We start from the raw sequence: 27,145 nt of genomic DNA, 5'->3' as shown, positions 1-27,145 counted from the left end.
AAAGGATGATAGGGGCAGAATCACTCATCACATTTAAATAGTACCTGCATGTTTCAGAAGATCTGTGACCTGTAGGACTAAGGCTGTAGTGTTGGAAAGCAGCAGTAAGCAGCTCTTTTAAAGCGGGCACTGATAGCACAGCTCAAATCATTTCCCCTGTGTCACAAGTTTTCTATCATTTCTTTAAGTCTCTGCCTGATTCAACACATACATTAAAATTAGCTACAGGGTGATGTCACACATTTAATGTGACAAAAGATCCATGGTTAGCTTAATGCCAAAAAAACAGCTGAGTGTCTTACTCTCTGCATCTCCAAACTGTACAGTGCTTATAAAAAGTATTCACCCCCCTTGGAAGATATCATGTTTTATTGTCTTACAACATTGAATCACAATGGATATATTTTGGTTATTTTTTGACACTGATCAACAGAAAGACTCCTTTGTGTCAAGTGAAAACTGATCTCTTCAAAGTGATCCAAATTAATTACAAACTCAAAATCACTGATTACATAAATATTCAACACCTTTACCATGACACACTAAGTCATCACTAGCGCAGCCAACTGGTTTTAGAAGTCGCATAACTAGTTAAATGGAGATCACCTGTGTACAGTCAATGTGTTTCAATTGACTGTAGTAAAAATACACCTGTATCCGGAAGGTCCAACTGCTGGTGAGTCAGCATCCTGGCAAAAACGATACCACAAAGACAAGAGAACACTCCAAGCAACTCTGTAAAAAGGCTACTGAAAAGCACAAGTGTGGAGATGGATACAAGAAAAATTCCAAGGCAATGAATATCCCTTGGAGTACAGTTAAGTCAATCATCAAGAAATGGAAAGAATGTGGCTCAGGTGTAAATCTGCCTAGTGCAGGCCATCCTCAAAAACTGCGTGACTGTGCAAGAAGGGGACTAGTGAGGTAGGCCACCAAGAGACCAATGACAACTCTGGAGGAGTTACAAGCTTCAGTGGCTAAGATGGAGAGACTGGGCATACAACAAATGTTGCCCGGGTGCTTCACCAGTCGCAGCTTTATGGGAGAGTGGCAAAGAGAAAGCCACTGTCGAAGAAAACTCACATGAAATCTCAGCTAGAGTTTGCCAAAAGGCATATGGGAGACTCTGAAGTCAGCTGGAAGAATGCTCTATGGTCTGATGAAACCAAAATTGAGCTGTTTGGCCATTAGGCCAAATGCTATGTTTGGCGTGAGCCAAACACTGAACATCACTGTGGAAGACACTAGTAATATGGTGGAAGTTGCAGAGCATAAGGGGTCAGAAGTGTGTGAATTTGCCATTGCTAGGGAGAAGGTTCTAGGGAAACTGAAATGTCTGAAGGTAGATAAGTCACCTTGACCAGATGGTGTACACCCCAGAGTTCTGAAAGAGGTGGCTGAAAAGATTGTGGAGGCATTAGTAATGATCTTTCAAGAATCACTTCATTCTGGAATGGTTCTAGAAGGCTGGAAAATTGCAAACATCACTCCTTTCTTCAAAAAAAGAGGCAGAAGAAAATAAATCACAGGCCATTTAGTATGACCTCAGTGGTTGGGAAGATGTTGGAGTCAATTGTTAAGGATGTGGTTTTGGGGTACTTGGAGGCACATGATAAAATAGGCCATTGTCAGCATATTTCCTCAAGGGAATTTCTTGCCTGACAAGATTAATGGAGTTATTTTTTAAGAAATAACAAGTTAAACAAAAGAGAACCGGTTGATGCTATGTACGTGAATTTTCAGAAGACGTCTGACAGGGTGCCACACATGAGGCTGCTTAAAAAGTTAAGAGCCCATGGTATTACAGAAAACATACTACCATGGATAAAGAATTGACTGATTGGGAGGAGGCAAAGAATGGGAATTAAGGGAGCCTTTTCTGGTTGTCTGCCAGTGACAAAGTGCTGTTCCACAGGGGTCTGTGTTGGGACCGCTTCTTTTATATGTCAATGACTTGGATGACTGAATCGATGGCTTTGTTGCAAATTTGCAGATGATACAAAGATAGCAGGAGGGGCAGGTAGTTTTGAGGAAGTAGAAAAGCTAAAGAAGGATTCAGACAGATTAGTAGAATGGGCAAAGAAGTGGCAGATGGAATACAGTGCTGGGAAGTGTATGGTCATGCACTTTGGTAGAAGAAATCAAGGGGTAGGCTATATAAATGGAGTGAAAATTCCAAAATCTCAGGTGCAAAGGGACTTGGGAGTCCTTGTGCAGGATTCACTAAAGGTTAATTTGCAGGTCAGGTCTGTGGTGAGGAAGGTAAATGTGATGTTAGCATTTATTTCAAGAGGACTAGAATATAAAAGCAAGGACGCAATGTTGAGGTTTTATAAAGCACTAGTGAAGCCTCAAGGCTGATTTATACTTGTGCGTCAACTTGACGCCATAACCTACGCAAGTGGCCTACGTGCATTGTGAGCATTTATAATTGTGCATTGATGTGTCTGCGTCGCTCTGCAATTCAGGCATGTCGCGCATGCGCACACACCTGCCCGCTCAAAGCTTCATGGTCATGGTAGTCTTTCTCGAAGTAAGCAAGTTTAAAGCGAGCGTCTTTTTAGTAAAAGCGAAGTGTGTCCTCCATAATTTTGGAGGTCTGTAAAGCTTTATGGAAAGCATTGCAGCCAGAGTTCCTTCCCTGCTCTTCAGTTGCCCAATGGGAAGCTATTGCAGCATAGGAGGAAATGCGATGCTACCAGGCGGACCAATCACAGTTGTTGCGGTCTGTGTTGCTGCGACGTGTAGTTACATTTTGGAAGAGGTGCGCATCAGGCTACGGCGTAGGGATCCGTGTAAGGTTTGCGGCGATGCCGTACCTACTCCATCGAGTTGACACACAAGCATACATCAGCCTTCTGCTGGACTATTGTGAGCAGTTTTGAGCCCCTTATCTTAGAAAGGATGTGCTGAAACTGGAGAGGGTTCAGAAGAGGTTCACAAAAATGATTCCACGATTGAACAGCTTGTCATATGAAGAGCGTTTGATGGCTCTTTGCCTGTATTCACTAGAATGTGGGATGTTGTAACTGAAACCTATCAAATGTTGAAATGCCTTGATAGGGTGGATGTGGAGAGGACGTTTCCTGTGGTGGAAGAGTCTAGGACAAGAGGACACAGCCTCTGAATAGAGCGGCATCCTTTTAGAATGGAAATTAGGAGTAATTTCTTAAGCCAGAGAGTGGTGAATCTGTGGAATTTGTTGCCACAGGCAGCTGTGGAGGCCATGTTTTTATGTACATTTAAAGCAGAAGTTGATAGATTCTTTATTGGTCAGGGCATCAAGGGATACGGGGAGAAGGCAGGAGATTGGAGCTGAGAGGAAAAATGGATCAGTTATGATGAAATGGCAGAGCACACTTGATGGGCCAAATGGCCTAATTCTGCTCCAATGTCTTACAGTCTTATAATAATAAATACCTTGTTAAAACAACCCCCTTTTCAACACTTCAGTTATTCTAGACCTTCCTCATCAGTCCCCTTTACACTTGGGATCATATTTACTTTGCACTCTGTTGCATGCAACTGCTTTTTAAAGAAATATAGTAACTATATCAGCTAATTTCAGCTAATATTCCAGATACTGATGTGCTAAATGGCTACATCACAATGACTGGCATTATTGTTCAAAATTATCTATATTCATGGCACACATTCAAATTTTCAATTCCCATGTTTATGACACATCAGTAGCCTCATGGCTACCCTTCGCTTCCCCTAACCTGCAGAGTGATCCTTAGTTTCCCTCCAACCTCAAACTGCAGACTTTACTTGTCCCTATTCTCATTAATATTCCACAGACACCAATTTCCTCTTCAGCCCTTTAATAATCAGAAAACTCATTTAATTCCCATCTTTGCAAACTACCACCCATCTCCAACCTCCCTTTCGTACCCAAAGTACCTGAATGTATTGCAGTCTATCTGGAACTGTCTAAATTAGTTTACTACTTGCACCAGAGATGAAAATGTCTCCGATTAAAGTCATTCACGATACCATATACGATTGTAATGAAAATTTTTTTCCTTAATTTGTATGGAATTTTTTGACTACACCTTCTGTTCCAAAATTTGCACTTGTTGATAGTCTAGGAGCAGGTACTTTTCTTACCTATCCAATCACAGCAAGTGAATCTAGCAAAGGCTTCCATCTTTTGCACTATTTCCTCTGACTTCTTCCGAGGACCTATCATTTATCATCCAAAATCTCAGTTAGCTCACCTCCTCCACCATTATTGTTACACTCAGCAACAATTGCTGAAAGAACTCAGTGAGTCAAGCAGCATGTGAATAGTCTATGCTTTGGGTCAGGACCCTGAATAGGGACTGGTAATGTGTAGTATATGGTGGGAAGGAGACTGTTACAGAGTGGTGGGTGTGAAAGGGTGGAGGAGATATGGCATGGTGGGCAGATGGAGCCAGGTGGGGAAGAGCAGGGCTTATTTTAGATACAAAGGACGGCAGGTGAGTGACAGGTGGAATCAGAAAAGGAGGGAGTGAGTTACCTGAAATTTGTAAATTCATTAATATTCCACAGAAATCACTTTCCTCCTCTTCAGCTCTGTAAACATCAATGCACACTTTAACTCCTGTCTTTGCAACATTAGTTGTTCACAACTTGATATAGCCTATGAGAAATTTCCTTGAAGAATTGACGATCATTTTCAGCACTCTCTGCTTACACTTAGCCATTGACCCCATCCCTCCCTGTCACATATATTTGGAGCCGAGTCAGAAATTCTACATTTTTGATCGGTGATCAGTGGTGTGCCTCAGGGACCTGTTCTGGGACCCCTTCTCTTCGTGATTTTTATAAATGACCTGGATGAGGAAGTGGAGGGATGGGTTAGTAAATTTGTTGATGACACAAAGGTTGGGGGTGTTGTGGATAATGTACAGCAGTAGTCCCCAACCACCGGGCCACGCAGAAATGATATGATTTGGCGATACGAAACGGTATGAGTCAGCTGCACCTTTCCTCATTCCCCGTCACGCACTGTTGAACTTGAACACCCCCCCCACCCCACCGTCGGCAAGAATATTGTCAATATTAAACTGGTCCGCGGTGCGCAAAAGGTTGGGGACCCCTGGTGCAGAGGGCTATCAGAGGTTACAGCGGGACATCAACAGGATGCAAAACTGGGCTGAGGAGTGACAGACAGAGTTCAACCCAGAAAAGTGTGAGCTGGTTCATTCTGGTAGGTCAAATATGATGGTAAAATATAATATTAATGGTAAGACTCTTGGTAGCGTAGAGGATCTGAGGAATCTTTGGGTTTGAGTCCATAGGACACTCAAAGCTGCTGCACAGGTTGACTGTGTGGTTAAAGCAGCATACGGTGTATTGTCCTTCATCAACCGTGGGACTGAGTTCAAGAGCTGAGAGGTAATGTTACAGCTACAGTGGCATGCAAAAGTTTGGGCACCCCTGGTCAAAATTCCTGTTACTGTGAATAGCTATGCGAGTAAAAATGACCTTATTTCCAAAAGGCATAAAGTTAAAGATGACAAATTTCTTTAATATTTTAAGATTACATTTTTATTTCCATTTTTTACAGTTTCAAAATTAAAAAAAATGGAAAAGGGCCCGAAGAAAAGTTTGGGCACCCTGCTTGGTCAGTACTTAGTAACACCCCCTTAGGCAAGTATCACAGCTTGTAAACGCTTTTTGTAGCCAGCTAAGAGTCTTCAATTCTTGTTTGGGGGATTTTCATCCATTCTTCCTTCCAAAAGGCTTCTAGTTCTGAGATTCTTGGGCCGTCTTGCATGCACTGCTCTTGAGGTATATCCACAGATTTTCGATGATGTTTAGGTCGGGGGACTGTGAGGGCCATGGCAAAACCTTCAGCTTGCGCCTCTTGAGGTAGTCCACTGTGGATTTTGAGGTGTGTTTAGGATCATTATCCTGTTGTAGAAGCCATCCTCTTTTCATCGTCAGCTTTTTTACAGACAGTGTGATGTTTGCTTCCAGAATTTGCTGGTATTTAATTGAATTCATTCTTCCCTCTACCAGTGAAATGTTCCCTGTGCCACTGGTTGCAACACAAGCCCAAAGCATGATCGATCCACCCCCGTGCTTAACAGTTGGAGAGGTGTTTCTTTTCATGAAATTCTGCACCCTTTTTTCTCCAAACATACCTTTGCTCATTGCGGCCAAAAAGTTCTATTCAAAAAGTTCAAAGGAACATCTAAACAAGCCTGATGCATTTTGGAAACAAGTCCTGTGGACTGATGAAGTTAAAATAGAGGACCGCTTCTGCAACAGGATAATGATCCTAAACACACCTCAAAATCCACAATGGACTACCTCAAGAGGTGCAAGCTGAAGGTTTTGCCATGGCCCTCACAGTCCCCCCGACCTAAACATCATCGGAAATCTGTGGATAAACCTCAAAAGAGCAGTACATGCAAGACGACCCAAGAATCTCACAGAACTAGAAGCCTTTTGCAAGGAAGAATGAGCGAAAATCCCCCAAACAAGAATTGAAAGACCCTTAGCTGGCTACAGAAAGCGTTTACAAGCTGTGATACTTGCCAAAGGGGGTGTTACTAAGGACTGACCATGCAGGGTGCCCAAACTTTTGCTTTGGGCCCCTTTCCTTTTTTGTCATTTTGAAACTGTAAAAAAATGGAAATAAAAAAGTAATCTTGCTTAAAATATTAAAGAAATGTGTCAATTTTAACTTTATGCCTTTTGGAAATCAGGTCATCTTTTACTCGCTTAGCTATTCACAGTAACAGAAATTTTGACCGGGGTGCCCCAACTTTTGCATACCACTGTATATAGGACCCTGGTCAGACCCTACTTGGAGTACTGTGCTTAGTTCTGGCCACTTCACTACAGGAAGGATGTGGAAACTATAGAAAGGGTGCAGCAGAGATTTACAAGGATGTTGCCTGGATTGGGGAGCATGCCTTATGAGGATAGGTTGAGTGAACTTGGCCTTTTCTCCTTGGAGCGACGGAGGATGAATGGTGACCTGATAGAGGTGTGTAAGATGATGAGAGGCATTGATCGTGGATAGTCAGAGACTTTTTCCCAGGGCTGAAATGGCTAACACGAGAGGGCACAGTTTTAAGGTGCTTGGAAGTAGGTACAGAGGAGATGTCAGGGGTAAGTTTTTTTTAAAAACGCAGAGAGTGGTGAGTGCAAACAACAGGAATTCTGCAGATGCTGGAAATTCAAGCAACACACATCAAAGTTGCTGGTGAACGCAGCAGGCCAGGCAGCATCTATAGGAAGAGGCGCAGTCGACGTTTCAGGCCGAGACCCTTCGTCAGGAGAGTGGTGAGTGCGTGGAATGGGCTGCCAGCGATGGTGGTGGAGGCAGATACTATAGAGTCTTTCAATAGACTCTTGGGTAAGTACGTAGACCTTTGAAAAATAGAGGGCTATGGGTAACCCTAGGTAATTTCTAAAGTACAAGTTTGGCACAGCATTGTAGGCCGAAGGGCCTGCATTGTGCTGTAGGTTTTCTATGTTCTATCTGAAATATGACATGAGATAAAGTTTTGACTGCATATCAGTGCCATCAAAAAGACAGTCTAACCAGTCTGAATTGTTTGATTCCAACTCTCCCTTAATTTGCCAGTGAAAGCCTCATCCATGCCTTTGGTACCATGTCATAAGACTTCACTATTTCAGCCTTCACAGTCAGACATCCACATTCTTCACAGTTCAACCGAATTCACAGAAACATAGAAAATAGGTGGAGTAGGCCATTTGGCCCTTCGAGCCTGCACCACCATTCAGTATGATCATGGCTGATCATCCAACTCAGAACCCTGCACCTGCCTTCTGTCCATACCCCCTGATCCCTTTAGCCACAAGGGCCATATCTAACTCCCTCTTAAATATAGCGAATGAACTGGCCTCAACTGTTTCCTGTGGCAGAGAATTCCACAGATTCACCACTCTCTGCATGAAGAAGTTTTTCCTCATCTCAGTCCTAAAAGGCTTCCCCTTCATCCTTAAACTGTGACCCCTCGTTCTGGACTTGCCTAACATCGGGAACAATCTTCCTGCATCTAGCCTGTCCAATCCCTTTAGAATTTTATACGTTTCAATAAGATCCCCCCTCAATCTTCTAAATTCCAGTGAGTATAAAGCCTAGTCTATCCAGTCTTTCATCATATGAAAGTCCTGCCATCCCAGGAATCAATCTGGTGAACCTTCTTTGCACTCCCTCTATGGCAAGAATGTCTTTCCTCAGATTAGGGGACCAAAACTGCACACAATACTCCAGATGTGGTCTCACCAAGGCCTTGTACAACTGCAGTAGTACCTCCCTGCTCCTGTACTCGAATCCTCTTGCTATGAATGACAGCATACCATTCACCTTTTTCACCGCCTGCTGTACCTGCATGCCCACTTTCAATGACTGGTGTATAATGACACCCAGGTCTCGTTGCACCTCCCCTTTTCCTAATCGGCCACCATTCAGATAATAATCTGTTTTCCTGTTTTTGCCACCAAAGTGGATAACTTCACATTTATCCACATTAAATTGCATCTGCCATGAATTTGCCCACTCACCTAACCTATCCAAGTCACCCTGCATCCTCCTCACAGCTAACACTGCCGCCCAGTTTTGTGTCATCCTCAAACTTGGAGATGGTGCATTTAATTCCCTCGTCTAAGTCATTAATATATATTGTAAACAACTGGGGTCCCAGCACTGAGCCTTGCGGTACCCCACTAGTCACTGCCTGCCACTCTGAAACGGTCCCGTTTATTCCCATTCTTTGCTTCCTGTCTGCCAACCAATTCTCTATCCACATCAATACCATACCCCCAATACCATGTACTTTAAGTTTGCACACTAATCTCCTGTGTGGGACCTTGTCAAAAGCCCTTTGAAAATCCAAATATACCACATCCCGTTTCTCCCCTATCCACGAGTTACATCCTCAAAAAAGTCCGAGATTCGTCAGACATGATTTTCCTCTCACAAATCCATGCTGACTTCGTCCGATGATTTCACCGCTTTCCAAATGTGCTGTTATCACATCTTTGATAACTGACTCTAGCATTTTCCCCACCACCGATGTTAGGCTAACCGGTCTACAATTCCCCGGTTTCTCTCTCGCTCCTTTTTTAAAAAGTGGGGTTACATTAGCCACCCTCCAATCTTCGGGAACTAGTCCAGAATCTAAAGAGTTTTGAAAAATTATCACTAATGCATCCACTATTTCTTGGGCTACTTCCTTAAGCACTCTGGGATGCAGACCATCTGGCCCTGGGGGTTTATCTGCCTTTAATCCCTTCAATTTACCTAACACCACTTCCCTACTAACATGCATTTCCCTCAGTTCCTCCATCTCACTAGACCCTCGGTCCCCTACTATTTCCTGAAGATTATTTATGTCCTCCTTAGTGAAGACAGAACCAAAGCAGTTATTCAACTGGTCTGCCATGTCCTTGTTCCCCATGATCAATTCACCTGTTTCTGACTGTAAGAGACCTACATTTGTCTTACCCAATCTTTTTCTTTTCATATATCTATAAAAGCTTTTATAGTCAGTTTTTATGTTCCCTGCCAGCTTTCTCTCATAATCTTTTTTCCCTTGCCTAATTAAGCCCTTTGTCCTCCTCTGCTGGACTCTGAATTTCTCCCCTGTCCTCAGATGTGCCGCTTTTTCTGGCTAATTTGTATGTTTCTTCTTTGGAATTGATACTATCCCAAATTTCCCTTGTCAGCCACGGGTGCACTACCTTCCCTGGTTTATTCTTTTGCCAAACTGGGATAAACAATTGTGGTAGTTCATCCATGCGATCTTTAAATGCTTGCCATTGCATATCCACCGTCAACCCTTTAAGTATCATTTGCCAGTCTATCTTAGCTAATTCACATCTCATACCTTCAAAGTTACCCTTCTTTAAGTTCAGAACCTTTGTTTCTGAATTAACTATGTCACTCTCCATCTTAATTCATCCAAAACACTTCTCTCTATGCCCTACATTGCACTAATCCTGTTTGACACCAATTACATTGGCTCCCATTTAAGCAAAGGATTTATTTAAAATGCACAAATTTATTTTCCATTTTCTTCATAATCTAATACTTCCCAATCTCCTTCCAGTAGAAAACCCTCCAAGGTATTCTGGCCTTTTGATCTCATTAATGTCCTTCAATTTTGTCACCCATGCATTCAGTTAAGCAGATTGCTAACCTCTGGAATTTCCCCACAAACCCCTCTGTCTCCTTTTCTTTCTCTAAGAAACTTTTTGACTTTTCTTTTTGGTCATTTCCCTGCATACCTTTAATATGACTCAGCGTCATCTTTGTCTGACAAATGTTCCTGTGAAATGCCTTGGGCTGTTCTGCTACTTAAAAGTGCAATCTATTTTTTCTTGCTTAAAAACACTGCACTCAGTAATCCAGTAACAAAACTGAACTATATTATTTTCAGAAGCACTTTGCCTCAGGGTATATACAAATGCAGAGAAAAAGTTCCATGAGAAGTAGCAGCTTCTCAACACGTTGTCTTAATGGCCTTTCTTTACAGTTGACCTTCAAATGAAAGGGCAATAATTTCACTGTAGGCTTATTACAAGCCAACCAACCTTATGAACAAGTCTTTATTGGACCACAAAAATCTACAAGGAAAGGTCAATCAACGCTTGCAGATTTTGTACTGGAAATCTCTCCATCCAGCACCCAACATTCCCCCCCCCCCCAGATGTTGGTCTAAACTAATTTAGCAGTTAATTTTGAACACTCATCACAGGGCTATCCCAGCATCAGTTGTAGAGATTACAAACGAAATTCTTCAACAGTTTTCTTAATCCTAGGCTAAAGTCACTAGGGACATTGCTCTGTCAAGTAAATTCAGGTACTTCTGCATATGCTAGTTAATACAAGGCTGGTCTAATTGGCAAATGCAGTAAATAAAACAGGGCGTACACAGCGGTAAGGTTAAGCTTCAAAATCTTCTCAGTGCAGCTTAATTGGTCAAGTGCCTACAAACTAAAAATGGATAATTAAAGATTTGTTTCTGTAAGATAGCAGCATATTATTTAGAATTGCTTAGCTTGTGCCAATGCTTGAAACTATACCAACACTTTCAAGGATTCTTTACAACTTGTGTTCTATTATATTTTTGTAATCTTTTGCACATTGATTGTTTCTGAGTCTTTGTCAATGTACAGTTTTTCATAAAGTTCTATGGATTTCTTTGTTTTCCTCTGTAAATACCTACAAAAAATGCATCCCAATATCACACAATCTTTAAAAAAGGCCGCTACATTTGTACAATCATTAAAATACCTACCATTTGCATAAGGGCTCACCATCTTCTTATTAGTCATCACACGAGCTGTGGCATTGTTTACCTGAGGTTCACAGATCAACATAGAACCAGCATGTTAAACAAGGAAAAGGTCAGAGTTTGAAACTACAGAACATGCAAGGTCTAGCAAAATCAATGAAGATTTACTCTAACTACTACGGTCACAATATTATTTGAATTAGAAAGAAATTTACAATTTACTTTTTATCTCAATATATATTATCAGATATTATTAATTATATTCAAAATATTTTAAAACATTTTCAAGGAGGACACTCAAATGTAAACCTTTGTTTCTCAGGCAAATAATTTCCAATTCTCTCTGCATTGAACAACTGAATTGACATGATTTTACACTGAAATAGCCAATAAAAATCTGAACAGTTTGTTTGCTTGGAGTTTCTTTGAAGGAGGGGACAAATCAGTAGCAATATATGGACTCACTTTACAGTGAATAACCTCTGTGGTGCAAAATGAATTGTTAAAAATATTAGGTAATCTATTCTGTCAGACTGGTAACAATTGATTCCTTTGGCTGTAGTTCAGACAATCATCTCCAGCGTTTATACCTCTTTCACAAGACGACGATAAGTTAGGACAGAAAATTATGCCAAGTCATTGGAACTGCTCAACAGAAAGATCAGGTATAGTACAATTGTGTTTGAAAATGCAATAAACTTGAGGATAATGCAAGCTCAGGAAAATACACACAATCAGAAATTAATTAATGCACAGCAAATTAAATTTTGTGAGGACAGGGAGACAAAACAATTCAAAAGCAGTACAGGTGGACATTCCTTTATCCGAAATTCTGAAATCCAAAAAGCTCTGAAAACCGAAGTTTTTTTCGCCAACAGTTGACGTCACTCAGGTGTGACGGGGCAGCACTAGCAGAGGCCGCCAGACGTCAGTTGTGGCTCAGTGCTCGTACTGGTTACGTGCATTTGCTTTTCGCTGATATTTTGTGTTCACTGTTGACTTTGTGTTTAATTTCACTGTGAAAATGTCAAAAAGAGCTGGAGGTACCCCTATGGGTAACAATGAGAAAAAGAGAAGGAAGCATCATATGAAAATGTTGAATAAATGGCCTCCAAGTCTTTTCAAATTTAATAGAGGGATCATAAATAACACTTCTAAGTTTTTCTAAGTAGTTTGAGAGAACCAATGAAATGTGGTGGAAGGATTAATCTCTTTCCAATTCAGCAAAATGGATCTTCAGCCATTAATGTAAGAAATGCAATCATCTGACGAGCTGAAGAGGTTAAGTGACTTGATTCTATCATCAGTAACCCAAAAATTGCAGTAATAGGGTGAGGTTGTAAATCAATATATAATCATATGATGTAATTTGACCTTTCCAAACTCATTCTATTCTTTTCTAATGTTGAGAGGAGCGGAGTTGACAACACTTAATGGTTCCTTTTTTTTGATGTTATATAACAGCCCATGTCTTTTTTCTTAGTTTAGTTGATTAACACTGTTTAAGTTAGTTTTTCTTTTGGGGTATATTTTTATATATTTTTTTCCTTTTTCATGATTTTTTCCTTTTTTTTGGTATATTACATTTGCATCCTGTATGATTGGGAGTTTAATACCCATGTGTAAAATGGGTTTATATTTAATTATGTTAATCATAACAATGTAATCCCAACAACTTTGTATCAATACTATGGAATGTTTATCATTATGAAACTAATAAAAAGATTGAAAAAGAAAAGAGATAAAGAAAGAAAAGGTAGCATCCATCATTATCAATAATGCAGAAAGTGGAGTTATTGCAGAAGCTTGATCGTGGTGTGTCTGTGCGGTGTCTTACTGAAGAAAATAGTGTCGGAACTACCACTGTAAATGATTTAAATAAACAGAAAGACAAGTTACTGAAGTTTGATAGCCACAGTGACAGTGATGTTCTACATTTATTCCAATAAGTCATTTACCATGTGTTTGATTCGGTTCATTTGAAGCTGTATATTTTAATGTTTTATTGAATGTTTTTGTTGGAAATAGAATTTTTTCTTGTCATTATTCCTTAAACAATACAGTATAACAACTATTTACATAGCATTTACATTGTGTTAGGTATTATAAGTAATCTCGAGATGATTTAAAGTATATGGGAGGATGTGCGTAGGTTTGGTGCGCCGTCGGGTCCTAAAGTCCACCGCACTGAGACAGGTTAAACAGGGACTTGAGCATATGTGTTTTTTGGTATCGGCGGGGGGGGGAGTAGAGGAGAGGGGGTCTGAAATCTGAAAAATTCTAAATTCCGAAATGCAACCAGCCCCAAGGATTTCGGATAAGGGATTATGGACCTGTATTAGTGAGGGGAGGGGGCTCATGTTCAAAATTGGATGCTAGGAATGTATACCTTTGACAATGGCAGGAAAAGTTATGAAAGCTCTCAAAAAGCCTTTGCAAAGTTTGATTTTACAGATATCAAAAGGGAAACAAGACAAAACAAGGAAGTTATTCTCAACACACATCAAAGTTGCTGGTGAACGCAGCAGGCCAGGCAGCATCTCAAGGAAGAGGTACAGTTGACATTTCCGGCCGAGACCCTTCGTCAGGACTAACTGAAGGAAGAGCTAGTAAGAGATTTGAAAGTGGGAGGGAAAGGGGGAGATCCAAAATGATAGGAGAAGACAGGAGGGGGAGGGATGGAGCCAAGAGCTGGACAGGTGATTGACAAAAGGGATATGAGGGGATCATGGGACAGGAGGCGCAGGGAGAAGGAAAAAGGGAAGGTGGGAAAAAAACCCAGAGGATGGGCAAGGGGTATAGTCAGAGGGAGAAAAAGGAGAGAGAGAGAGAAAGAATGTGTGTATATAAATAAATAAATAACACATGGGGTACGAGGGGAAGTTGGGGCATTAGCGGAAGCTAGAGAAGTCAATGTTCAAGCCATCAGGTTGGAGGCTACCCAGACAGAGTATAAGGTGTTGTTCCTCCAACCTGAGTGTGGCTTCATCCTTACAGTAGAGGAGGCCGTGGATAGACATATCAGAATGGGAATGGGATGTGGAATTAAAATGTGTGGCCACTGGGAGATCCTGCTTTCTCTGGCGGACAGAGCATAGGTGTTCAGCAGAACGATCTGCCAGTATGCGTCGGGTCTCGCCAATATATAGGCGGCCACATTGGGAGCACCAGACGCAGTATATTACCCCAGCCGACTCACAGGTGAAGTGTCGCCTCAGCTGGAAGGACTGTCTGGGGCCCTGAATGGTGGTAAGGGAGGAAGTGTAAGGGCATGTGTAGCACTTGTTCCGCTTACAAGGATAAGTGCCAGGAGAGAGATCAGTGGGGAGGGATTGGGGGGGGGGGAACGAATGGACAAAGGAGTCGCGTAGGGAGCAATCCCTATGGAAAGTGGGGGGGGGGGAGGGAAAGATGTGCTTAGTGGTGGGATCCCGTTAGAGGTGGCGGAAGTTACGGAGAATCATATGTTGGACCCGGAGGCTGGTGGGGTGGTAGGTGAGGACGAGGGGAACCCTATTCCTAGTGGGGTGGCGGGAGGATTTAGTGAACTGGTCCTTGTCAATTGTTGGTTGGGGTTCAAGTGGAGAATTGCATTCAATTCTGAGCAGACCACACTTCAAACTGATGCTAAGTAAGCCCTTGTAGGAAGGGCAGAATGTTAGTGGGGTGAGGCATGAGACCGCAAAAGCTGGGTTAACACTCCACAGAGGATGATGAGAAGAGTTAATAGTATTCAAATAGTGTTTAGAGTAGATAGTGTCTGGATGGACACACAGCAACCAAAGGCACATTTAAAATAATTTGTTTAAAAAAAGAGGGGAGATGACACATGCAGCATTTTGTTGCGACCTGGGATACATTGTCTTATTGGGTGCTTGCTGTGAGCAGGTTTAGTGACTTTCATAATGGAATTCAATATCCTGCCTTCTTGGAAAAGGAAAACCAGCACACATAACAGGGCAGAATTATCAGTTAAAAAAGCTCAAAAAGCTAGCACAACTAAATGGTTCATGAGATTCACTTTTTCAAACTTCAGTTTAACTGTAAGGGAGTTTGAGAATATTTCTGAAGAACCTCTCTGGAACTCACTTTATTTACAGCCTGTGAAATTTACCTCTCAATATTCACTACATGCATGCTGATTCCTTCAAGCTTTCTTGCAACATGTGTATAATGCCTTCCAAGTGACATAAAGACAGCAATCAGAGCACATAAATCCTTCACTGATGATGGTGAACTTGGGTCTTAGAGATGAGTTCAGTGCATTAGCTCTCAGTGCTTCCAAGGAATATTAACATGTTAAAGAAGACGCTACAAAAATGATGTTTTTATTTTGGTAGGTCCCAAATCAGTGGTTGACCTGGTTCTATCTATATCTGGTCACTTTCAGTTATGTAAATGAAATGAATAAACTATACCTATTCACTGCAGATGAATTACAGGAACATTAGATGCAGAATGATATTTTAAACAGTGTACTGCAAAGATAGGAAACTAGACATTGCCCTCAAAAACTAAAAAGTGTGCCTTTTGATAAGCTAGCATGAATGAAGATAGGAAAACTAACATTTATCAGTGTAACAACATACATCAAAGTTGCTGGTGAACGCAGCAGGCCAGGCAGCATCTATAGGAAGAGGCGCAGTCGACGTTTCAGGCCGAGACCCTTCGACTGCACCTCTTCCTATAGATGCTGCCTGGCCTGCTGCGTTCACCAGCAACTTTGATGTATGTTGCTTGAATTTCCAGCATCTGCAGAATTCCTGTTGTTTGCATTTATCAGTGTAAAATGGTTTCATATTTCTCAAGTCCAGATATACTGAGATTACAGAAAAACATATGATTCAGAAGAAGAACATTTGGCCTAATCTTGAAGGGTGAAAAAGAGGGGCCCAACCTATATCTATTTACCACATCTGGTATACAACCAGGTGCTGGAGTCCTGACGAAGGATCTCGGCCCGAAACGTCAACTGTACCTCTTCCTAGAGATGCTGCCTGGCCTGCTGCATTCACCAGCAACTTTGATGTGTGTTGCTGGAAGAACACAAACACTTTTCAAATGTGATGCCTCTTTCATTCTTTCTGACCGTGAGTTCCAGATCCCAGTTCTGCATCAACTAGTTTAAATCTAGATTTGGCAGTCTCATACTTTTCCTTTGTGAAAATACATTAAATTGCAAACCCTGAATCTCCTTCCTAAATGCGTCACACTACTCATATTAGTTTACCTTTAAGTAGCTGTTTCACAGTCCACTTTTGCTAAATCATTTCTAAATTCACCCTCCGCCTTACCCCTCCCGTCTAGTTTAGCATCTTCATTCCGATGTTACCTTTGCCCTATTTCAGGTAGGAATTAAGCCAGTTTCTGATACAACTGTATCAACGTTAACTCCACCTCTTTCCCAACAGCTTGACCGACCTGCTGAGCATTTGCTGCATTCTATTTTAAAAAATAATTTCTGATCAATAATTTTGATCAAGTTTTTGCTTTCCTTTTCCATTAGAGTCAGGACTCTCTCTTGTCCCTCAATAGCAGTAAAGCTTTTTAAAGAACCCTTTTATATCATCCCATCTTTGCTGCTTTGAGACCCAGTTATAGTTATTGCTAACATTTAGTTATTTAAGATTGAGTAACAGGCATACCAATTGATTCAATGGGTAAACAGAAAACAGCCCTAGATGAGCAGGGAGGGAACATGCTCAATCCCGGGGGCAGGGAATGTCAATTTAAGCCAGGGTGATGGCAACAGTGCTTTAGTCAGGTCATAAAGGTTAAAAGGGAAGGCATTTAAATCAACCAATATTTCTCAAATTTGCTATCCTAAACAACAGCTGTAACAGAGCACCTTTAACAGAGCAAAACGTTCAAAGGCACTTCATAGCAGTGGCAAAATCTGTCAGTGAGCCATGTATTAGGGCAAATGAACAAAGATCCAGTAACTAACTTCTGCTGGCATTAGCATGCTAGGTGACAAGAAGATCAGCCTTAACTGTGATGTTCCTTCAAAACTGAACAGCCTGATGACACTTGCTTGCTAGCCTCACAAGTAAGCAGTGCCACTTGTGGGGAGGACTTATGTACCAGAGAGCAGGTGGTGGCAACAGAATCATAAGCTAGCACGTATCAGCACCTGCAGGAGAAGATTAAAAAATAAATCAAGGCAATGGAATCCCATTTAAAGAATATTTTTAACAAAGAAATATTGTCATTTCCCAAATTTCATCTTTATTTAATTCGGAATAAAAATGTTATTTGGAAGAAAAATCGATTAGTTAAATTTTATATTAAAAGTCAGTGTCAATGGGTGATCGTTGATCAGGGACCAATCAGAACACCGCAAAATACACTCTCATTCATCAAAGGTCTACACAGTTATTAGCCTGAGAAATACTAGGTTTACCTTTGTTTGGCCACACACAAACAGATCTAAAAACCATGGGACAAAACAATGAAAGAAGGAACATGCCAACAAAAACCTTAAATTAAAAGTATAGTAGTGATGGGGTTTAAACATTAGGTGAGGGCAAAAGTCAGTTTTCCAGCAGTGTGCAACATGAGCACCAAGGGCCAAGAACCATTGGAGAAGCCACACATTGAGCCAATAGAGAAGGAGGCACAATCCCAGAGAAACAGAGTAACCATTCACAGGCGTGACATACAAGGAAAGGGAGAGAGAGGGAACAAGGACAAACAAACACAAAGAAAGGGTGCATTAATCAGCAAAACCGTAGTTAAAACTCTGAGTAAGATGTGGAGGAGTCACCATCAATCAACCACTAAATATAGCTCAGGCTGCTTAAAAAAAAATAAAAAAATGTACAATCCAGTACAGGCGGCACCAAAAAACAGCATTGGAAAAGGGGAAAACGACAAGTCAAGTCACATTCGTAGCGTTAAACGTGAAATGGCAGATGGGTTTCCTTTTTGTTTGTGTTCGTTTGTTTTGTTTTCCTTTTTGGTTCACTTACCCCCTTGCGTACCATCGCCAGCATGTATAGTTACCATGGTTACTGTGACTCAAGTGAAGGGCCCTAAACGCTACATCATCGAGGAGGGAAATATAAAAAAAAAGCAAAATATGCAAACATCTTACTCAAAAGGCTTTAAATAATTCATAAAGACCAGTCTGCATACAAGGCAGAGCTGAGGAGGAAATCTGAGACCTAAAGTTCTTTGGAAATTAAGAAAATTCTATCCAAAATTATGAAACATTAATCAGGCTTCAGATCCTCTTTGGACAAAGATACTCCAAGCTGTCTGCAGATTTAACTGGCTCTTAATAGGCCAGAGGCAAGGAAACAGTGGGTACTTTCTCTTTTTAAAAAAATAGAGAAAGAATAACTTACTTTGTTTTAATATTCATTCTTTCATATTTTATGATTCACATTCCAAGTTGTTCAGAACACTGATCTAAGGCCACCTGCGGCTGCTTGGAAAAGCTGTCCAAAGAAGCTCCACTCCACCTCTTGTTTATAAAAGGAGAGGCCAACTCCACTAATGGATTCACCCTCAGCACTGCATTGGAGAAAACTGACTCATTTCATTTTGTGTTTCGGTAGTTTTTACCTCTTAAAACCAAGGGAACCTATTTGCACCCTGCTTTGAAAGACACGGAGGTAAAACTGGACATTCTCATTGCAAAAACAGAACAGAAAAGAGCCTTGCACAACGGAGGCCAAATAAAAACAAACATAATCTGGTCAGCAAGGCAGGAAGAATTACTGTGTAAATTAATGAGTGCAAAAAAGAGATTGAAGGGTAAAGGAGGAGTTAGAACAATGACGCACATAAGATGACCATCGAACAACCAGTGTATAAAATAAAAAGTGAGGCAAGACATTTAAAGTAAATGTATAGAAGGAAACAATTTTTTTTAAGACATGCACCTCTATTTTACGGCCCTCAACCACCGTGCCGTGTAATTTCTCCCTCGCCCTGTCGGCATCAGCACTAGATTCGAAAGTTACGAACCCGAATCCCTGCATGCGGCGGGAGAAGGGGGGGAGAACAACATGCACATCATTATAAATAGAACAAGTACATGACCACAATCAGCAATACTCTTCTCTCTCATCCTCATGCATGTTTCTTGGAAAATTAAAAAAAATTTTTTAAAAAAAAAAGGTAAGCGACGAGGCCAAGCAAAACCGTACTCATTACTTGGGCTGCTCATTAGTAATTGGGAGATTGGGACAGCTTTTTGTGGGAAAAGGAGAGTGATGGATAAAGCGGCAAAGAACAGGATATAGAACTTTAGTGAGCACACCAGAGGTCAGTAGTACGCATATTCAAATTTATTTTTTTTAAAAAAGGTGTTCTTGTGCATTATCTATAATTAGTATTTATGCCGATTAGCCATTTCAGTGATCGTTCTAGTAGGTGAGCCCCAAAGCACATATTTTACATAGCTAATAAAAACACCAACTACTACTGTCCAGTTCATGAGATTTTATTCTGCAAAAATCAGATTTACGAGCTGTAGCATCTAGAATAACAGGTTTATTTGGCTGTTATTTCCTGTTTCACCCTAGATATTATATGTCAGCAGTGCCACCACAGCACTGTTTAACTACACCCAATATCATGATGTATTATGGGTGGGCAAATTCTTTAGTTCAAAAGTCTGCTAGGTGACGATAATGGGTGGGTAGGGGGTCTGGAAAATCAGATAGTATGCTGCTGCTGATGGCTCTCCACTGACCTCTGCCAAAAAATCTAATTAATGAAGACCGCATCAGATATAGCAGGAGTGGTTAATATCCCTATCCCTTGGAGAAATGCCAGAGTTACCAGAATTTGTAGAACTACATATTGACTAGAGTCTGCCATACAGGAAATATGGGAGACAAATTGAAGGGTAAAGCTTTGTAAGTACTCCAAACACAGATTTGTTTTTCTGAAAATATAATTCTAATAATGATAGAAATCAAGTTGACTTAACAGTTGTTCTGATCTGATTCTGAAATGCAGGTTGACAAAACGCAGCTCTCCTTGCCTTCCGGCTTCTACCATTTTCCTATTTTCATGTCGGTTGATCCCTGGAAGACTGGTATCAATTAAATTTAAATGTGTGTTCGTGAGAGATGAATTTGAGCTGCCACACACCATACTGCGAAAGGAGCCGATGGAAAATCAGCTGATCACATCAAAGCTAGAACTCTCTAAGCCACACAGAGGATAAAAAAAAATAATCCAACTACAAAAGCCTTCAAAATATATAATCTTCTGCAGTAAATTTTCAGCTTATGGACCAAGTGAGAGATAGCCTAGGACATTTTTCTTTAAAGAAATGCAAGTGTTGATGGTGTGAAAGGAGCAGGCCATACAGATAATGATGTAATCAGTGGGCAAATGCTTTTATATGTTTGCCAGCAGAGCCAGGAAATATTTAGGCTTTGACAATTTAGTATAAACCCAAGGATACATGGAAGTTGTTCTACCCAAACTATTCTAATAAATACCGGTCAACTTTTAATACCACTCAATTCATGAGTTTTCTAAACCACAGCATATTTTAAACAGGGAATGGTCCAATAAAATGCAATTCAATGTTATGTAGGCTTGCTTTGAAAGAAGTTGCTGTTTTGGGAAATGGGTGGCACAGTCAGAACACTGTCCTTTTCACCTCTGAAATCTGGGTTCAAGCCAGCAGAGACAGATGGCATGGAAGTCTCCACTCACAGTTATAACGGCCCCAACAGGAATTAATTTTGGCAGTTGTACACTAGCTCCTAATAGACACTAGTCGACAAAGTAAATGAAATGTAATTCAGCACTAAATAGCAATCTTACTCAGAGGTCATAAGAATGCTGAGTAAAGGAAATGAAAAAGTTAAAATGGAGCATTACTGGCTGTTCTTCTCAAGCTAAACACTGAAGCTTGAGTACTTGGATGCCATATTGGAAGAGAGGTGCACTTTTCAATTGTATATTAGTAGTCTTACTTAGCATCTAACATGAATGTCTAATGAAACAAATCTCATCTAAAGAAACATTGAAAACTACTTCAAAATGGAATTCTTCACTAATAAATGTTATAATTTACCAAAAACAATTAAATAAAACACTTGTCCTTTTAATGAGAGCTAGTTAAAAATATAATGCAACTAAAGATAACTATGTAGTGACATTTAACTATTTCTTATCTACAGGGAATATCTTATCTATTTTAGTGAAAATGTTCAGATTGTATTTCTAGATTGATAGCAACATGCCAATCAATTCTCAGAGTATTCAGAATTTAAGAAACAATTTAAAAACGAAGTGCAGTTCACAAATATTGTTTTGTAAATAATCACCATATTCCGTTACACCTATCCATTCCTACGCATTATGCATTACTGATTTTTTAAATCTTGCTGGTTACCAAGGCTTAATTAGATTTACACAATTGGCTTTACTTTGGCTGAGTAGAACGTGGGTAGGAGCGAAATAATGATAATGTCTCCTACTGTGAAGGGTACATAAGGAATGAGTGATTATACCAATTAAGCCATCTTCCTGTTGCAGAGTTTTTACATTACATTAAAACTGATAAATTTTGAAAACCACTCTTAAGTGCAAACACTGATATAATAAAACTATGATAAAAGTTTCAACAAATGTGGCTGAGAATGACTGCGGAAAAGCAGGTCAAGATCTGGTAATGTCAGAAATTAATGGGAAATAGGAAAATGTTAATCATTTAAATTAAAAGTCTGTTATATTATCACAACCAATCCCTCATCTCAACATTGCCTTCAGTGACTCCCTATCATTGTGTACAAAAATACCAAAACCAATATCTGTGCCTTAAAATTCTTTCCCACCTCTGCAATTTCCTCTGTGCCACATTCCTGAACAATTCCAATTATTACTTTTTCCATTTTATTTTTCTTTTCCAATTTTGCTCTGGTATGCCAAGTCTCTTCTTTAAAAAAAAACAGAAAAATCTCCCACAAGTACTGACAGCTTCCTCCTAATGTGTGACCCACAACTGATATACGCCTTAGAGAATATTGCTACGATAAATCTGCAAAATTTATTTTGTACTACACCTCAGAATAGCTCAATAGCAGGATCAGAAGGCCTGAAAATCTAGGTTATATAAATTGATCAACTTCCATGCAGTACTATGCAATTGTGCTTGTTCAAAGCTGCCATCTCTCAAAAGTAACATTAAGCAAACCTCTGTACTTCCGTCTGATATTACCTGAAAAACAAAAGCGTTCTCCTGATCTCCTGTTGACATACATTCCTCCAAAAACATTGCCACAGAAATTAACAACTTATAACATTGATGTTAATTGGGTTCTCCTGTGTATAGAATCACTGCGGATTGCCCACATAGGAGTGAAGAGCATGCAAAAGAGCTCACTGCCTATGAGATACTGTGAAACTCCCAAGGATGAAATAGATATTGAATGAATCTAGCTTCCCAAATTTTGTGTAAGCAGTTATAATTCCCCCATCTGTAGAATGAGAGCATGAACTGAGAAAAAGCAAAAGCTAATGGCTCTTGAAACTCCAAAAATTGTTATTTACTAACTTAGAATGTTCTATACCCATGAAAGGTCAACTCAGTAAAGATTTCCTTTCTCCTACCACAAAAATCAACACCACTTTTATTGCACACTAGCTCTTAGAAACACCTATTTAGCACAGAGTACAGATATTCAACCTAGTCTGTTCCCACTTTTTCTATAGTCATTGGTCCCTAGTTGGGCATATAGCACATATGCAAGTTTGCTCACTATATTTGGACATGTGTATATGGAAGCCTATGGTACTTGAAGAGTGATGTAAAGAATTTTATCATCAGCTTCAAAATATTAATGATAAAAAATATAGGAAGGGAAGGTGAGATGGAGATAGCCCAAGTAACTTGTTGTTTTAACCTGGCCTCAGAACTGCAATAAATACAAGCACAGATGAGCAGTGTCAAAAAAGTAGATCAACAACCCCTGCAGAAGAATGATAAATAAATGTTACTAGATACAAATATAAAAAACGAGAAATCAAAAAAGGCAATACTCCTGTGTGTTCATAGACAGAAAACACAATTTAACCCATAAGAATACATGCACCATATCCCCAATATACCACAGTGCACATAATAACACAGTTTCAGCAGCAAAAACAATCATGCTTAAAGTGATTGGTCGAGGGTAGTTGTTTTCATGCTGCGTTAGATAGAGGATTTTTAAAATCTAAAACCTTATTCATCAACTAAAAATGACGTGAAGCTTTTTGCAAGAATCAGATCCCCTACATGATCCCACGGGTGATGCTACCAACTACCACCAACAGGAGCAATGAGAATCAGACTACAAGCTGCTCCATGTCATCCATCTCACCAGGATTCAAATGAAACAGACCCCTTCAGTGAACAGAAATTGTGCTGGTCTAATCATAGTTAACTGTGATGCGTGTTTTAAAGTGTGACTTATATTTCAGCTCAGAGTCTAAGCTAGACTAGGTTAAATTAAAAAATGTTTAGTTCAGCATTTGACATTGATAAGTTACCATTATAAAGTTAACACAAAATCAATGTGATTTTCTAAGGAACAAATTACAAATACCACAGTACAAGGATCTGTTTATAATTAATAGAAATGTAAGTCAGAGGCCTCTGTTCACATTACAAACATTATGCTGCTTGCTGAAATTATCCGACTTTTTGGCAAATGCCTAAGCTTTAGCTCAATTATGATCATGGAAGGACACCAGAATTGTGATGCATCTTACAGTTTAATTAGTCATATATTCAAATTTCATTCATTAATCCAAATTTTCTATGAAAATGCTTATGGGGGGCCGAATGCAATCTAATGCGTCTTATATGTGCATAAGCCCTGGCAATCAGTTCTGCTGGTTATGTAAGGACAAACATTATAGCCAAGTCCAAACCTGTTTTCATCAAGTGTCCATACAATTATCATATGACATCAGTCAGGAAACCAGCTCTATAATTGATGGGGTAGTACTTACACCACTGATTGAGATGAACTGAAATGGAATAGTTCTAACTATGACATGAGATCTTTTAGACTTTAAGGCAGTGCCTTCAGTTAGAATCAACAGGAACTAGAGATTTGAGTTTTCATGAATGAATGCCACAATTACTTACAGATGGTAAAAAAAAATAGCAAATGAAAGCAGGTGAAGGCTAGTATAGTTAAGCTGAATAACTTGCCTGTACTCATTTTCTATGCTTAAGCAGGAGTTAAAAGTACTTTGAAAAAGCTATGTGAAAGTTGCATGAAACAAAATATTAACAACTTCAAGGGTAAAGTAAGTTAACTAACAAATACTGCATACCCCAGCAGCACAATGAAAATTAATTTCCACTAATTTACAGATATCTACCATTTCAAGTAATGGACTGATTGCTTAAATGTCACTGTGGTGCCCATTTTATCAATGGTTTGTATCCTGACTAAAGATTCCTGAGCATTCTTGCAAGCCACTCCTCATCATCAGTTCATTCTGATTTCTCCCAATCAGAGCAGTTTGGACATGGTTAGCAGTGGTCCTGCAGATACCATACACAGCAAGTACACCAATGTAGGGTGTGTCTCCGTAAACTGGATATCTGTGGCCGACTCTGAGGACCCATTGTACAGAATAGCAACTATGCAAAGACAGCTGTGAAATTGACAAATATAAGCAAAAGGTGTGGGGATGAAAGGATTCTGGCTAAGTCCATCACCAGAAATATTATCTTGGTATTAAAAATGTTGCTTCATTAGTCATAAAATCAAAGGAATAAAAAAATCTTATTTTTCCTAACCATTTTTAAGCATGAAGTGGTTTTAGTGAGATAGTTAATCATATAAAACATCAGAATACTTTGTGGCGATTGGTCCCCTGTATTTCTGGAAAAACACAAACATAACCAATCAGATCACATTCTGACTCCTTTGCTGTTAGACACAACCCCCACCCACCATAATGCCAGAAAAAGAAAAAAAACTTAAATCATCTTAAAATATATTTCAAATTAATGTAGCTTTAAAGAGGTGATATTCCATTAGACTATTTTTATGACCTGTACAGGCACCTGAAATCAAAAGTAGATGCAAAAGTGATTATTATACCTTAAATGAGATCAGAATGCAATATGAAAATTGGGAAGAAGAGCAGTTCACAAATAACTTTCTGCATTCAGAACTATGGTACCCACTTAGCACCATTACAACTCAGAGGTCTATGGCTCCTAGGCTGTGTAGAACAGAATGCTCTGCAATAAATAGTATCAACTATCACAGAGCTGTGACAATCTCTGTACCATGTCACACAGATGAAGAAAAAGACAAAGTCACCAAAGAAAAAAAAGATGGGTGTCTGTAGCTACTTGTTTAAACTTCCACTATAAATTTCATGATCTAGCTTTTGTAAGTTTTACTCCTGTGGCTAAATGGCGATGTGGGCAATTTCAACTTTTGACTGCAATAATAGGTAGTTCACAAAGATTCTAGCAGCATAGATAGGAAAAGACAGATAAGAATCCAACATTGAGCCATTTGCTGGATATTTCCAAATCTCTGAATTACCGATGAAATAGTTAAGATATAAAAACAGAATATATTGCAAATACACAGCAGGTCAGCAACATCTGTGGGGAGTGAAACTGGTTCTGATGAAAGCTCATCAACCAGAAATACTGCTTTTTTCACTCTAAATGCCACCTGACCTGTTGTGTATTTCCAATGTTCCTTTTTCGTTGTCAGCACCTGCATCTTTTTATTGGTTTATGTGAAATATCAAACTTGCTGTAAAGGACAAGGAAAAGGAAGATCCCCTCTTTAAAATCTTATATAATGCTGCAACATAACGTTTTCATAATTGTTAATCATGATTTGCATATCATACATAATATTACAATCAGTCATCTCTCTCCATCCCAAACCTTTGCATTTCTGCAATGGAAATTATTAATAATCAAGAAACATTTAGCTCCCATTTCCCAACTACATAAATACATTAAATAGCCTTCCAGTTCACTTTCCCAATGAAACTGTTGTCTTTGCTGGAATACTGTACTACCTGTACTCAATGTTCAGCAGCACATTAATTTAAGTCAAACTGGTATGAACATACTGTTGGCATTTAGAAGTCTTAAGACCTGTATTCAACGTTTTAAGAGCAGTTATCTCCCCTCTGCCATCAGATTTGTGAACAGTTCATGACACTGCCTCCTTGTACTATTGATTTTAATAAGTTTTAGTAATTTTTATATCTTGCACTGTACATTGCAGCAAAACTCAAATTTCATGGCATCTGACCAGGTTTTTGTCACTCCACCACTCTCTGCCATCTTAATCTTTCCCTGTCAATGTTTAGTTTATTATAAGGGGAGTGAGGGGTTCTGAGGTAACAACAATTATCCATATAGGTGTCTAAAGGCTGGAGGTCACAAGTTAAAAAGTGAGATATTCTGTGGGTATAAATTTTGTTGTTTAAATATTAATTGTCTCCTTTCTGCAGCAGCCTGAAAATGGAGCTGGGGTTTTATCACAGAAGATCAAGGATGTTTTGCTTTACTTTTGATTTTGCTGAGATATAGCTGATCTATTATTTTTTGATAATGTACTTTGAATCTTGAATATAGATTACAACTGTATGACTCAATTTAATATTGCCCTCAGTAGGCCTGTGAGCACCAAGGCAAGCTGGGAAGTTGATGCTGAGCTGGTTATCATGTTGCTGACTGATACGGTATTTCCCTTGACACCAACGAAGATCCATGAATAGAAACACAAGGTTAGAAAGGTGACTTTACAAGTATATGATTTGCTGCATCTGCAGTTGTTGCAGGACTGCTGCCAAAACTCTGAAACTGTCCCTAAAATAAATGTGAGAAATCAGCATTAATTGCAGTTTTTATGAAT

The 27,145-nt window shown here is 39.7% G+C and overlaps 1 protein-coding gene across 15 annotated transcripts in view; it reads right to left on the bottom strand.

The window, feature by feature from the left end:
- LOC134354059 (RNA binding protein fox-1 homolog 2-like) overlaps positions 1-27,145 on the bottom strand; it is a 299,787-nt gene that overhangs the window by 47,375 nt on the left and 225,267 nt on the right. For all 15 annotated transcript variants that reach the window (XR_010019717.1, XM_063062782.1, XM_063062795.1 and 12 more), the window contains 2 exons: positions 19,160-19,252; positions 11,274-11,334 (listed from right to left, as the gene is read on the bottom strand). Coding sequence is in view for 14 of the 15 variants with exons in the window: in XM_063062782.1 (XP_062918852.1) it covers positions 11,274-11,334; positions 19,160-19,252 (154 nt within the window). In the remaining variant the exon portion in view is untranslated. The remainder of the gene's footprint in view (positions 1-11,273; positions 11,335-19,159; positions 19,253-27,145) is intronic.

This window comes from Mobula hypostoma, chromosome 11 (genome assembly GCF_963921235.1).
Source record: "Mobula hypostoma chromosome 11, sMobHyp1.1, whole genome shotgun sequence".
In the NCBI taxonomy this organism is placed as follows: Eukaryota; Metazoa; Chordata; class Chondrichthyes; order Myliobatiformes; family Myliobatidae; genus Mobula; species Mobula hypostoma.
The sequence above is the reverse complement of the archived record's forward strand: the minus strand, read 5'-3'. Positions and strand labels throughout refer to the sequence as shown.